General features: G+C 32.8%; 3 protein-coding genes across 3 annotated transcripts; 2 read left to right on the forward strand and 1 right to left on the reverse strand.

Annotated features, from left to right (window-relative positions):
• Positions 1 to 2,640: 2,640 nt before the first annotated feature.
• LOC134831937 (NADH-ubiquinone oxidoreductase subunit 8) lies at positions 2,641 to 4,501 on the forward strand. The gene is made up of 3 exons (XM_063845779.1): positions 2,641 to 2,771; positions 2,909 to 3,342; positions 4,261 to 4,501. Exons 1-3 carry the CDS (start codon positions 2,735 to 2,737, stop codon positions 4,420 to 4,422), a joined length of 633 nt encoding a protein of 210 aa, XP_063701849.1. The 5' UTR covers positions 2,641 to 2,734; the 3' UTR covers positions 4,423 to 4,501.
• LOC134831926 (general transcription factor IIE subunit 1) lies at positions 4,501 to 5,872 on the reverse strand. The gene is made up of 2 exons (XM_063845769.1): positions 5,652 to 5,872; positions 4,501 to 5,598 (listed from the first exon to the last, which is right to left on the reverse strand). Exons 1-2 carry the CDS (start codon positions 5,781 to 5,783, stop codon positions 4,504 to 4,506), a joined length of 1,227 nt encoding a protein of 408 aa, XP_063701839.1. The 5' UTR covers positions 5,784 to 5,872; the 3' UTR covers positions 4,501 to 4,503.
• Positions 5,873 to 7,179: 1,307 nt separating this feature from the next.
• On the forward strand, positions 7,180 to 12,697 carry LOC134827862 (PAX-interacting protein 1). The gene is made up of 4 exons (XM_063840716.1): positions 7,180 to 7,296; positions 7,376 to 10,751; positions 11,599 to 11,821; positions 11,889 to 12,697. Exons 1-4 carry the CDS (start codon positions 7,201 to 7,203, stop codon positions 12,451 to 12,453), a joined length of 4,260 nt encoding a protein of 1,419 aa, XP_063696786.1. The 5' UTR covers positions 7,180 to 7,200; the 3' UTR covers positions 12,454 to 12,697.
• The last annotated feature ends 747 nt before the right edge of the window (positions 12,698 to 13,444 follow it).

Here is a 13,444-nt window from a genome sequence, read left to right on the forward strand (position 1 = left end):
TTTTGATGCATTTCAAAGCTAAAATTAAATAAATATTCATTCTGAAGATGATTTCCATGCATATCTGCTCGATTTTTAATGAAACAAAAAAACAACGATTTTTTCAAAAGGATTGTTTTTTTCTATGAGGAGCAATCAAGTTTCAACCCATTTTTGATGGATTTCAAAGCTAAAATTAAATAAATATTCATTCTGAAGATGATTTCCATGCATATCTGCTCGATTTTTAATGAAACAAAAAAACAACGATTTTTTCATATGAGGAGCAAAAACCGTTGTTTTTTTCTTAAGTCAAGTTTCAACCCATTTTGATGGATTTCAAAGCTAAAATTAAATAAATATTCATTCTGAAGATGATTTCCATGCATATCTGCTCGATTTTTAATGAAACAAAAAAACAACGATTTTTTCATATGAGGAGCAAAAACCGTTGTTTTTTTCTAACGTCAAGTTTCAACCAACTTTTGATGGATTTCAAAGCTAAAATTGAATAAATATTCATTCTGAAGATGATTTCCATGCATATCTGCTCGATTTTTAATGAAACAAAAAAAACAACGATTTTTTTATATGAGGAGCTAAAACCGTTGTTTTTTCTCAAGTCAAGTTTCAACCCATTTTTGATGGATTTCAAAGCTAAAATTAAATAAATATTCATTCTGAAGATGATTTCCATGCATATCTGCTCGATTTTTAATGAAACAAAAAAACAACGATTTTTTCATATGAGGAGCTAAAACCGTTGTTTTTTTCTCACGTCAAGTTTCAACCCATTTTTGATGGATTTCAAAGCTAAAATTAAATAAATATTCATTCTGAAGATGATTTCCATGCATATCTGCTCGATTTTTAATGAAACAAAAAAACAACGATTTTTTCATATGAGGAGCTAAAACCGTTGTTTTTTTCTCACATCAAGTTTCAACCCATTTTTGATGGATTTCAAAGCTAAAATTAAATAAATATTCATTCTGAAGATGATTTCCATGCATATCTGCTCGATTTTTAATGAAACAAAAAAACAACGATTTTTTCATATGAGGAGCTAAAACCGTTGTTTTTTTCTTAAGTCAAGTTTCAACCCATTTTGATGGATTTCAAAGCTAAAATTAAATAAATATTCATTCTGAAGATGATTTCCATGCATATCTGTCAACCAACATTTTTTCATATGATGGATTTCAAATTTTGATGGATTTCAAAGCTAAAATTAAATAAATATTCATTCTGAAGATGATTTCCATGCATATCTGCTCGATTTTTAATGAAACAAAAAAACAACGATTTTTTCATATGAGGAGCTAAAACCGTTGTTTTTTTCTCACATCAAGTTTCAACCCATTTTGATGGATTTCAAAGCTAAAATTAAATAAATATTCATTCTGAAGATGATTTCCATGCATATCTGCTCGATTTTTAATGAAACAAAAAAACAACGATTTTTTCATATGAGGAGCTAAAACCGTTGTTTTTTTCTCATTTTAAATAAATATTCATTTTTAATGAAACAAAAAAACAACGATTTTTTCATATGAGGAGCTAAAACCGTTGTTTTTTTCTTTTTGATGGATTTCAAAGCTAAAATTAAATAAATATTCATTCTGAAGATGATTTCCATGCATATCTGCTCGATTTTTAATGAAACAAAAAAACAACGATTTTTTCATATGAGGAGCTAAAACCGTTGTTTTTTTCTCACATCAAGTTTCAACCCATTTTGATGGATTTCAAAGCTAAAATTAAATAAATATTCATTCTGAAGATGATTTCCATGCATATCTGCTCGATTTTTAATGAAACAAAAAAACAACGATTTTTTCATATGAGGAGCAAAAACCGTTGTTTTTTTCTCACGTCAAGTTTCAACCCATTTTTGATGGATTTCAAAGCTAAAATTAAATAAATATTCATTCTGAAGATGATTTCCATGCATATCTGCTCGATTTTTAATGAAACAAAAAAACAACGATTTTTTCATATGAGGAGCTAAAACCGTTGTTTTTTTCTCACATCAAGTTTCAACCCATTTTGATGGATTTCAAAGCTAAAATTAAATAAATATTCATTCTGAAGATGATTTCCATGCATATCTGCTCGATTTTTAATGAAACAAAAAAACAACGATTTTTTCATATGAGGAGCAAAAACCGTTGTTTTTTTCTCACGTCAAGTTTCGATTCATTTTTGATGGATTTCAAAGCTAAAATTAAATAAATATTCATTCTGAAGATGATTTCCATCAAAATCTGAAAAAGAAAAGGAGAAATAAATTTATGAAAATAAAATATTTATAGAACAAAAATTGTACATTTTTCGAAAAACCTTTGAAAATACAAATTTTAATCAATTTAGGGCTCTTTTTTAAAACTCCTCTCTGTGAACGGCACTGAAACCATGCCATAAAAATTTCCAACGTAAGAAACGTAACCTCAATTTATCAATTTAGCAACAAATTTATCAAAAAATTATCAAACGTTCGCATAATTTGTCATTAAAACCAATGTTTAAAGTAAAAATTATCAAAAATTAATAAAGAAATCATCACAAATTGACAAAAAAATAACCGGCAATGGCAGTTAAACAGACTGCACGTGTATACAGGGTACGTCGGCGGAAATTTTTTCTGCATATTGGGATTGACAGAAATTAATCTCGTGTGCACAGGGCTCCGTCAACTGTCAAAATTTGATCAATCGCGATTTTCTTTATTTTTCCAGATTAAAAAAGGGTCAAAATGAGCGCCTTGAAGCTATTTTCCCTTGCGAAAAATGGTAAGAACGAAAATTCAAAAAAGTCTTTAAATAAAAATCTCATTATTCGATGATTTCATCAATTCTCCTTCGAAATTCAAGCTTTTATCATTTTGTATTGGTTTGTGATGTAACACCTTCTTTATTATTGTTTTTAGGTGTTAAATTTGCTCGTCCCGCAGCACAAATGCGTCTCATGAGCGCGATGCCGGATCCGAAGCAGGGATTCGTTTACGTCAACGACAAAGAGAAACCCATGGATTGGAACAGCATCACGGAGAGAGCAGCAGAAACGATTTTCCTCACGGAATTGTGCCGTGGCATGGCAATTACTTTGGGTCACATCTTCAAGGAACCCGCAACAATTAATTATCCTTTCGAGAAGGGACCTTTGAGTCCTCGTTTCCGTGGCGAACATGCGTTGCGCAGATATCCGAGCGGCGAGGAACGTTGTATCGCTTGCAAGTTGTGCGAAGCTATTTGTCCCGCACAAGCAATTACGATTGAGGCTGAGGAGCGCGCTGATGGCAGTCGACGAACAACCAGATACGATATCGATATGACAAAATGCATTTATTGCGGATTTTGTCAAGTGAGTTTTGAGATTTTTTTTTATTTTTCATTAAAAAAAATAATTTTTTAATTTTTCATTAAAAAAATTAATTTTTTAAAATTATTTTTTTAAAATAATTATTCAACAAATTAATTTAAAATTTTTCTAAAATTGTATTTGATTTTTTAATTAAAAAAAAATAGTATATAATTTAATTTTTTTTTTTCGTGTGAAATTGTTTGCAATTTTTTTAAAATTTTATTACATTTTTTTTTTAATTTTAAAAGAATAATTTTTGCATTTGAATTTTTATAATTTTTTAAAAAATACTTAAAATTATTTTAATGATTTAAAAAAAAGTTCTTATGAAAATTTATTCAAATTTTATAAGAATTTTGTTTAATTTTTTTATAATTTAAAAAATTATTTTTTTTACTCGTATTTTTTAAATATTTGAATAATTTAATTAAAATTTTTAATATTTTTCTCTTCATATTTTATTTTTTAAAAAATTTTCAATTATTTTTTTTTTAATTTTTTATTTCAAAAATAATAAAATTTTCAAATTTTACTTAAAATTTAATTTTTATTAAATTTTTTTTCTGCAAATATTTTATAATTCGAGAAATTTTATTTATTTTTAAAAAATTCTTTAAAAAAAATTTATTTTTAATATTTCCAAAAATTTAACTTAAAAGTTAGTTGAAATTTAAATTTATCTTTTCAAATTTTTTTTTTAATTTATTTAATTTTTTAAAAAAATTACATTAAAAATTTAAAGTAAAAAAATTAAATTTCAAAAAAAGAATTTTTTTATTTTTTATAAAATTTATTTTAACAAATTTTAATTAATTAATTTTATTTTAATTTAATTTTGATTTTTTTTTATTTTATTTACAAATTAATTAAATTTTATTAAAAATCATAAATTTTTATTTTTTTTCTCTATAATTTCAGGAAGCTTGTCCCGTCGACGCCATCGTCGAAGGTCCCAACTTCGAGTTTTCCACAGAGACTCACGAGGAGTTGATGTACAACAAGGAAAAATTGTTAACCAACGGTGATAAATGGGAAAGTGAAATTGCCTCAAATATCCATGCCGATCACTTATACCGCTAAAAAAATCTTAGAATGTACATAAATTTACTGTGAACCTCCTCTCGAGTCACGCAAAAATAAAAGTTTAGAGAAAATTTAACTTTATTCGTACATCAAACTAAAATGATCTTGATACACCTGAATGTAGACTTCCTTTTCTTGCGGCGTCATTTGAGCAATTAGCGTGTCGTCGATCTCATCAATGGGGTACAACTCCTTGCCGATCATCACTTTGGGCACATTATGGTCTTCGTCGTCGCTGTCTTGCATATCAGGAACTTGCTCAATATCGATTTCATCGGGATTTTCGCCGTCAGAATCGGAGCTGGAGTCATTTTTATCGGAATTTCCCATGGGATTCTTTTTGTGGTTCTTTTCGTTCGCCAATAGAACTGACATGATATCGACATTGTCCTTCTTGCCCTTGTTCGTCGTGATTGTGCTTTGAGAATTCTTCGCAGCGCGTTCCAACTCGTCTTCGTCGTTCTCCGTATTCGTGATTACCGTACTTTCGGTCATCCAAATTGGGCGATCTTTCTTCACAGCATCCTTATTTTGGTCTTCAACCTCGCCAATGCTGACATCGACGCGCGTATCTTCCGTAATAAGACCTCCGGAGCGCGTTTGTTCGCCCGACCATTGACCCGTTTCGACAGTTCGATCTTTGTCTTGCTTCGTGATGCCCCGAATTGTGTCCAAATCCGTTGGTTCGGGCTCCAATAACTCCGGCGCAAGCTTAATATCCTCAACTTGTTGCAGCAAATCGTACAGCGGTTGCATCTGTTCATTGAATTTTGCCAACATTTGACGCGAATCCTTCTTTGGCATCGCTGAGCTGTCTTCTTCGACGTCGGCGCCGCAATATGTGCATCGAAAGTCACCCGTCATGGGGTTAAATAACTGATCTGCCTCTAAATCCGTAAAAGTCTTCAGACATTCCGTGCATTTGAAACTTGCGCGACTTGTGGCATCACGTTCCTCCGTTTCCATTCGCTTTCGCATGAGATCCAACTTGTATTTCACGACATTAACGAACGTTTTGTAATTAATAAAATAATAATTGACCTTTGCCGCTTTGCCATCCGGGCCGGTTTCCATTTTCAAGCGGATTTGAATGAACTTGTCGTTGCGTAAAGTCGCGATTTTCGCACGAAGCATCTTTCGTTCGAATTTTAACAATTCACAAAGATCGTCTTCCTACAAAAAATTTCATTAAATATCGAAAAATTTAACAAAAAATAGGAATTTACCTTCATACAAGGATTTCTCACGAGCATGTCGATTATTAGAGCATCCTCGATAGTGTGAAAGCCTCGCACTACAAGTCGAGCCAATTGCTTCAAGGAACTCGGAATTTCTGTGACATACTGTTGGTTGCTCATTTTGCGAGGAATTTGATGTAAAATCTCGTTAAAACATGAATTTATTGCTCTGAGGATTTCGAGGCAAATTTTTGTTTACTTGAAGAGCGGCAATTTTCTTCACGCTAATTCAGTTTGGAGGTTTTTGGAAGAAAATAAACCACGTTAGGGCGTTACGAATAAAATTTTTTTGTTCAAAAATTTTGAAAATCAAATTTATGAACAATTTCAAGCTTAAAAACCATCAAATGGGCTTTCAAAATGAAAAAAACCATCAAATGGGCTCTCAAGATGAAAATTACGTATTTTTTCCGTAATTTTTATTTTTCAATTTTCAAGCTTGAGAACCATCCAAAAGACATCCAAAGGCATTTTTCATAACTTTTGTTCAATTTCAAGCTTAAAAACCATCAAATACGCTTTCAAAATGAAAATTACGTATTTTTTACGTAAAAATTACGTATTTTTTCCGTAATTTTTATTTTTCAATTTTCAAGCTTGAGAACCATCCAAAAGACATCCAAAGGCATTTTTCATAACTTTTGTTCAATTTCAAGCTTAAAAACCATCAAATGGGCTCTCAAAATGAAAATTACGTATTTTTTATTTTCAATTTTCAAGCTTGAGAACCATCCAAAAGACATCCAAAGGCATTTTTCATAACTTTTGTTCAATTTCAAGCTTAAAAACCATCAAATGGGCTCTCAAAATGAAAATTACGTATTTTTTACGTAAAAATTACGTATTTTTTCCGTAATTTTTATTTTTCAACTTTTAAGCTTGAGAACCATCCAAAAGGGCATTTTTCATAACTTTTGTTCAAAGCTTGAAAATTACGTATTTTTTACGTAAAAATTACGTATTTTTTCCGTAATTTTTATTTTTCAATTTTCAAGCTTGAGAACCATCCAAAAGACATCCAAAGGCATTTTTCATAACTTTTGTTCAATTTCAAGCTTAAAAACCATCAAATGGGCTCTCAAGATGAAAATTACGTATTTTTTACGTAATTTTTACGTATTTTTTATTTTTCAATTTTCAAGCTTGAGAACCATCCAAAAGACATCCAAAGGCATTTTTCATAACTTTTGTTCAATTTCAAGCTTAAAAATATCAAATGGGCTCTCAAAATGAAAATTACGTATTTTTTACGTAAAAATTACGTATTTTTTTACGTATTTTTTATTTTTCAACTTTCAAGCTTGAGAACCATCCAAAAGACATCCAAAGGCATTTTCCATAACTTTTGATCAATTTCAAGCTTATTAAAAAAATTTAAAGTTTACCAAAATTAAACAAAAACAAAACTTGTAACGTCCTAAAATCAAAAAATTTCGTGTGTTTTATTTGACGAAAGACAGTAATCTCCATCAAACTTGCACGACGATGCTAAAAACTTTAAATTTATGTGAATTTTAGCTGTAAATTAGTGACTAAAATGTCTGAAAATACGCTAAATCTCGAGAACCTCCAGATCAGCAGCGACTTATTCAAGAGCGTAAAATGCTATGTGTCGGGAACGCTCGATCCAAAGGTAAAAAATCTCCTCTCACCTTTTTCGTGTAAACAAACCCGGAGTGATAATGAATAAAATTATCATTTTTTCTTTGTAGGTTGAATCGTTGCTCACGACGGGCGGCGCAACAATCGCCAAATTCATGGTAGACTACATCACACACGTCATTTGTGGCAAAAACTACGACGAGACTCACATTTCGGAAGCGATAGATTTGTACGGGAAGCCATCCGTGAACGAAGATTGGGTCATTGCATCCGCGAAAATTGGAAAACTTGCTGTTGTTCGTCCTTATTTGCCGACAATTGGGAGCTCGAGTAATGGATTATTCAATAGATTTGTCTTTTCCATGTCGCAACTCGATTTGACTGACAGAAAAAACTTGTATGGGCTGCTAACCTTTTACGGGGGAAAAGTTCAGAAGGTCTTTGATAACAAAACGACGCATTTAATTTGCGGCGCGGCGCAAGGAGCGGCTTATAAAAAGGCTTTGGAGCTTGGGAGAGTGAAAGTAACTGTCATAACTCCCGATTGGATAACGGAAAGTGTGAAAAATAAAACTTTATTGAATCCGGAAACGTTTCATCCGCGACTTTTGGTTGCTCCGACGACACAAAATGTCAAAATTGTGAAGCAACCAACCCCGATAATCCAACAAAAGCAACAAGTAGACGACAGTCAATCGTTATCGAGCATCATTGGACTCGATTTCGAAGAAAGCATCGCAAAAACGGAAGTTCCGACAACCAGTGCGGGCGCTGTAGCGAATGTCAATCAACAAAATGTCTCTCAAAACGCAAATCAAGCTCCATCTACTGAACCTAATGCTGTTCAAAATCAAATTTCGACCCAAAATACCCAAATTTCGCAACAACCTCAAACGAATCAGCAACAAATTCAGCAAAATCCTCCTCAAAACTCTCAGGTACAGCAAATAAATGCCCCACAAACGTCTCAAACATCGCAAAATGTCATCATTCAACAGCAACAAGTGACGGTCCAAGGCAATCAAATAATCCAGCAACGTCAAGGAAGCAACATAATCCCCCAAAATGTCAATGTCACGCAAATTTCACAGCAGCAATTCAATCAAATCGTTCAAAATCAACAAGGACAAACGCAAAAACAGGGCGGCAACATGTACGTATTCAAAACTCAAGCGACTCCGGATCAACAAAACCCTCAGGGAAGCGTTATGATCCAATCGAGCGACGGAAATGTGCAAAATATGCAAATTCAACAACAACAAATCACCCAAGATGGACAAGTTTTGCAATCACAAGCATCGCAACAGCAGCAATTCATGACGAATCAAGGTCAAACCATCATTCGAGGTCAAACTCAGATGCAAATTCGTCCTGGAATGCTTCCAAACCAGCAGCAGGGACAACAAAATCAACAATTTGTCCAGCCAATGCAACAAGTAATCCATCAAAGACCCATCGGAATGGTTCCCGGAAGTCAACAAGCCAAACCTGGGCAACAGCAAATCCTCGTAAATCAACAAGCATACAATATTCAACAAACGCGCATCATTACGTCGCTTCCATCGGGTCAGCAAATCATCACGTCACAACCTCTGAACCCCCAAGCGAAGATAATTCAGCAAAATATCATCCAAGGACAGGGTAACATCAACATTCAAAAGCAACAAATTCAACACATGAAGCCCGGATCGCAAGGCGGAACGATGATTATTCAGCAAAATACGTCGCCATCACAGCAAATGCCGAATTCGCAGCAATCACAAATGGGGCAACAACCTATGGGACAAATGCAGATGAATGTTTCGCCGCAGCAGCAGCAGCAGCAACAGCAACAAACCGGGCAATGGACTCCCCAAAGTCCCGTAAATCAACAGGCGCAAGTGCATCAACAAGTTATCAATTCGCCGGGCGGGCAACAAATTCAAGTTCAAGGTCAACAGCAATTTATTCGCGGCGCTCGTCCCCCCGTGCAAAGGCATTTAATTCAATTAGACCCGCAAACGCATGCCCAGCTACAAAAAATGGATCCAATTAAGAGACAAGAGTATTTGGTGCAATTACAGCAAAAGCAGAGGATGATGATGCGACCTCAGGGGATGCCTCAGGGAATGTTAGCGACACAAGGACCTCGTCCGGGTACTCAACAAATACTGATTCGCGGGCAAATCCCTCCCGGATTGAATCAACAACAGCAAATGCAATGGATTCAGCAGCGACAACCGATTTTGGTGAGGCAAACAGCTCCCGGATTGACTCCAATTGCAGGTCAAGCCCCTTCAGGACAACCTCAGTTTCAAATTGACCCAAATTCGACAAATCAACAGCAAATCCAGATGCAACGTCAGCAATATCAACGATTGCAAATGCAACGCGACGGTCAAAAAACGCCCGGAACTCCCGTTTCGCCACGCGGACCTGGATTTCCTGATGATCCAGCGAACGCCCAGCAACAAATTATCATCCAAGATCCAAATGCGCTGCCAAATAATGCAAAAACTGCATTGGCGAATATGCTTTCGAATCGTTTGGGCAAGGAAGAACAATCCGCCGCAGGCACTTTACGCCTTATGACGGCACAGCACAATGCGAACATGAATCAAGTTGTTCAACCACGTACTCCGCAAGAGCTTCTCGCGTTACAGCAACAGCAGCAGCAAACGCAGCAACAGCGTCGAACCTTGTCGAATATCACAAATGCCGCGGGAGGACAACAACCGCCATCGCAAATGCCTCAAAGTCCCATCGTGATCCCCCAGTCGCCATCCGGGATTAAAGCTGCGATGTTTTCCCCGAATCGCGTTGCCATCCAAAGACCTCAATATTTCGGACACAATCCAAATTTGAAACTTCCCGCGGATCTTTTCCTGCTGGGATGCATTTTTCATATTGTCGAGTACGACGAGACAAATGCCAAAGATCTGCCGGATTGGAAAGAACTCATCAAAAAATACGGCGGAACTGTCGAGGAATGTTACAGCGGGCGCGTTACTCACGTTCTTTGTCGCACACAACGACATGGCGTCGTAATGCAAGCGATTCGCGATGGGAAAAGATGTGTAACAGCTTTTTGGTTAAGTGACGTGATTGGAAGTAAGATTTTTCAACCGCCGTGGCAAGCATTGCATTTACCTTCGCCGCCAACGTTTGGAGTGCAAAAGCCTTGTACGAAGCAGATTATGTCAATTACGGGTTTCGAGGGAGAAGAGAGAGATCGAATTAAGCAAATGGTGATCGAGTCAGGGGCGAAACTCACGGAATACTTTTCGCGACACAATTCAGTGTTGATTTGCAAGCGAATCAATACGGAGAGTAAAAAGTATAAGAAGGCGAAGGAATGGGGAACGCCAATGGTGAATGCGATTTGGTTAAGTGATATTTTACTCGGGAATTTGAGCTTGATGTCGCAACATGATCACACGAAATATCAACAATATAATCTGCAGTCGCCGTTTAGGATTGATTTTGCTTTGGTTACGCAAATTATGAGTAAGTTTTTTATGCAAATTATTTTTTAAACATAATTTTACAATTCATTAAAAATTTAAATTATGTAATTATTTAAAAAAATTAATTTAAAAAAAATTATTGAAAAAAACTTAAATTTTAAAAAAATAATGTAATTAAAAAAATTTTTTAAAATATATTATACCTAATATATTTTTGTTTAAAAAAAATTAAATTAAAAAAAATAATTTATTTAAATACTTGATTAAAATTTAATTAAAAATTCAATTTAAAAAAATTTAAAATTTTAATAACAAAATTTTTTATACATCTCATTAATTTAATTCTTAAAAATTTTTAAATATTAAAAAAAAAATTAAAATTAACTTTCAAAATATTTAATTTAATTTAATTTTTTCTTTAATTTTTTATTTCTTTTTTTTATAAAAAATGTATTTTTCTGCTTTATTTAATTTAAAATTTTATTTTAATTTTTTTTCTTTTTCGTTGTCTTGAATTATTTTCTTTTTTACTTTAATTTTTAATTTAATTATTTTTTTCTTGAATTTCGTTTCTTTTTCAAAAATATTTTTTTTATAAAATTCAAAAAATATAAATTTTTAAAAATTGTTAAACATTTCACTTCATTTTTTTTTAAATTTTCGGAAAAAAAATAAATAAATTAATTTTTATATTTTTTAATTATTTTTGTTTTAAGGAAGAAAGAATTAATAAAAAATATGAAAACTTTGAAATTTTTTTTTATATTTGATTTAATTTTTTTTTTAAATAATTTTAGTTTTTTAAAAAAATTAAATTTTAATTAAAAATAATTGATTTATTTATTTTTTTTATTATATACATTTTTTAATCGAATTTTTTTTCTCAGATGCATGGAAACAAGCAATAAGTTTGACACAAGAACACGCAGAACGCTTAAAACGATGTGCAACAGAACCGCCGCCAAATTTGAACAAAAAACCACGAACACTGCCGCCTTTGGAACAAATTCCCGAAGAAATTAACTGCACAAAAATGCCTGATCCTGACAAAGTCCCTAAAGTCATGTTCTCCAACGTTGATAACGTCGATGGATTATCAAGAGCTGTAACGTGAGTTCCCTCAATTTTCATTTTTCTCCCTTCAAAATTACTAAAACTAGTTTTTTACGTATTTTAGGGTGCTTGGAGGTCAACTCGTAACTGATTCTGCAGAAGCAACTGTCCTTGTGATGACTCGCGTGAAGCGTTCAAGCAAATTTCTTTACGGATTGTGCGTTTGTCAACATATCGTCTCTTCCAAATGGCTCGTCGAAAGTGCCAAAGAAGGTTATTTCCTGCCTTTAGAGAATTATCCGCTTACAGATCCCGATTTCGAAGCGGAATACAAATGTGACATTCAAAAAGTTCTCCAATCGCCGCTTCGCAAAACGCTTTTCGAGGGAAAAACTTTTTACGTTACGCCAAAAGTCTTTCCCGCAATCAAAGATTTGACGAGATGGATCGAGCTGTGCGGCGGAAAAGTGGAGAAAACACGAAGATCGAATGCGCGGATTCAAGATGCGAATCTCCAAATGCCCGGAAGTTACATGATAATCACATGCGAAACGGATTTGCATTTGGTGCAAGCACTCACGAAACCCGGCAAAAGTTATTGCTCCGTGTGTTCGAGCGAATATGTGATGCAATCAATTATGCGGCAAGTCTTGAATTTGGAACCGCATCTCATCAGGGCGAGCAAATGAAGCAAATTATCACAGAGAAGCCTTTTTTTCTATAAAACTTCACACAAAAATTGTTTTAATTCTTAGATGTACATTGCGAATATTTATCCACACAAAACACTTTAACTATTATTATTATTTTATTTAAAAATTACAAAAAAAAAATGAAAAATGTTGAAAATACGAATATATTTTTTACATAAAAAAATTCTTTATGTATATTTTTGGCAAATATGTAAATCTATTAAAATGTAATAAAACTATATTATACACTCATATTTACCGTGTGTTCATTTAAATTTTCCTGAAGTATTTTTCCATATTTTTTAAAACCCTAAAGATTAATTATATTATTTAAAAATTTTTAAAATATTGAAAAAAAAATTAATTTTAAATTCATTTTTAATTAATTTAATTTAATTTTTTTTTCTAATTATTTTTTATTTTTATTTAATTATTTTTTTCAAACGAACCAAAAATATGTTTTTAATTTTTTTTTCATTTTTTTTTAGAATTCTATAGATGAATTCATCATTTTAAAAAATTATAAAATATTAAAAAATTGATCAAAAAAAAAAAAATAACCGATTTTTGAAATTTGAGCTACATCCCCGTTCACCGTCTCAAATTGAAGGTTTTGACATTAGAAACAACTTTTGTTTTGGACTTTTTCTAAATTTTGCGTTTTCGATGTACAGGAGCCATTTAAAGATGTTAGCGAAAAAAATTGATTAAAAAAAATTTAAGTCAAAATCCTCTTATTATGAGGGCTCATGTACAGATTTTTGAAAATTAAGCTAGATCACGGTTCTCCGTCTCAAAATGAAGGTTTTAACATTAGAAACAACTTTTGTTTTGGACTTTTTCTAAATTTTGCGTTTCCGATGTACAGGCGCCATTTAAAGATGTTAGCGAAAAAAATTGATCACGGTTCTCCGTCTCAAAAAAAATTTTTTGTCAAAATCCTCTTATTATGAGGGCTCACATACCGATTTTTCAAAATTAAGCTAGA

The sequence above is a fragment of the Culicoides brevitarsis genome, chromosome 1 (assembly GCF_036172545.1).
Source record: "Culicoides brevitarsis isolate CSIRO-B50_1 chromosome 1, AGI_CSIRO_Cbre_v1, whole genome shotgun sequence".
In the NCBI taxonomy this organism is placed as follows: Eukaryota; Metazoa; Arthropoda; class Insecta; order Diptera; family Ceratopogonidae; genus Culicoides; species Culicoides brevitarsis.

Excerpts from the sequence above, each read along its gene's own strand:
- LOC134831937 (XM_063845779.1), top strand. The coding sequence starts at position 2,735 with ATGAGCGCCTTGAAGCTATTTTCCCTTGCGAAAAATG. Across the intron at positions 2,772-2,908 it reads ATTTTCCCTTGCGAAAAATG|GTGTTAAATTTGCTCGTCCC; the intron begins GTAAGAACGAAA and ends TATTGTTTTTAG. Across the intron at positions 3,343-4,260 it reads TTTATTGCGGATTTTGTCAA|GAAGCTTGTCCCGTCGACGC; the intron begins GTGAGTTTTGAG and ends CTATAATTTCAG.
- LOC134831926 (XM_063845769.1), bottom strand. The coding sequence starts at position 5,783 with ATGAGCAACCAACAGTATGTCACAGAAATTCCGAGTTCCTTGAAGCAA. Across the intron at positions 5,599-5,651 it reads TGAGAAATCCTTGTATGAAG|GAAGACGATCTTTGTGAATT; the intron begins GTAAATTCCTAT and ends AATTTTTTGTAG.
- LOC134827862 (XM_063840716.1), top strand. The coding sequence starts at position 7,201 with ATGTCTGAAAATACGCTAAATCTCGAGAACCTCCAGATCAGCAGCGAC. Across the intron at positions 10,752-11,598 it reads TTTGGTTACGCAAATTATGA|ATGCATGGAAACAAGCAATA; the intron begins GTAAGTTTTTTA and ends TTTTTTTCTCAG. Across the intron at positions 11,822-11,888 it reads GGATTATCAAGAGCTGTAAC|GGTGCTTGGAGGTCAACTCG; the intron begins GTGAGTTCCCTC and ends TACGTATTTTAG.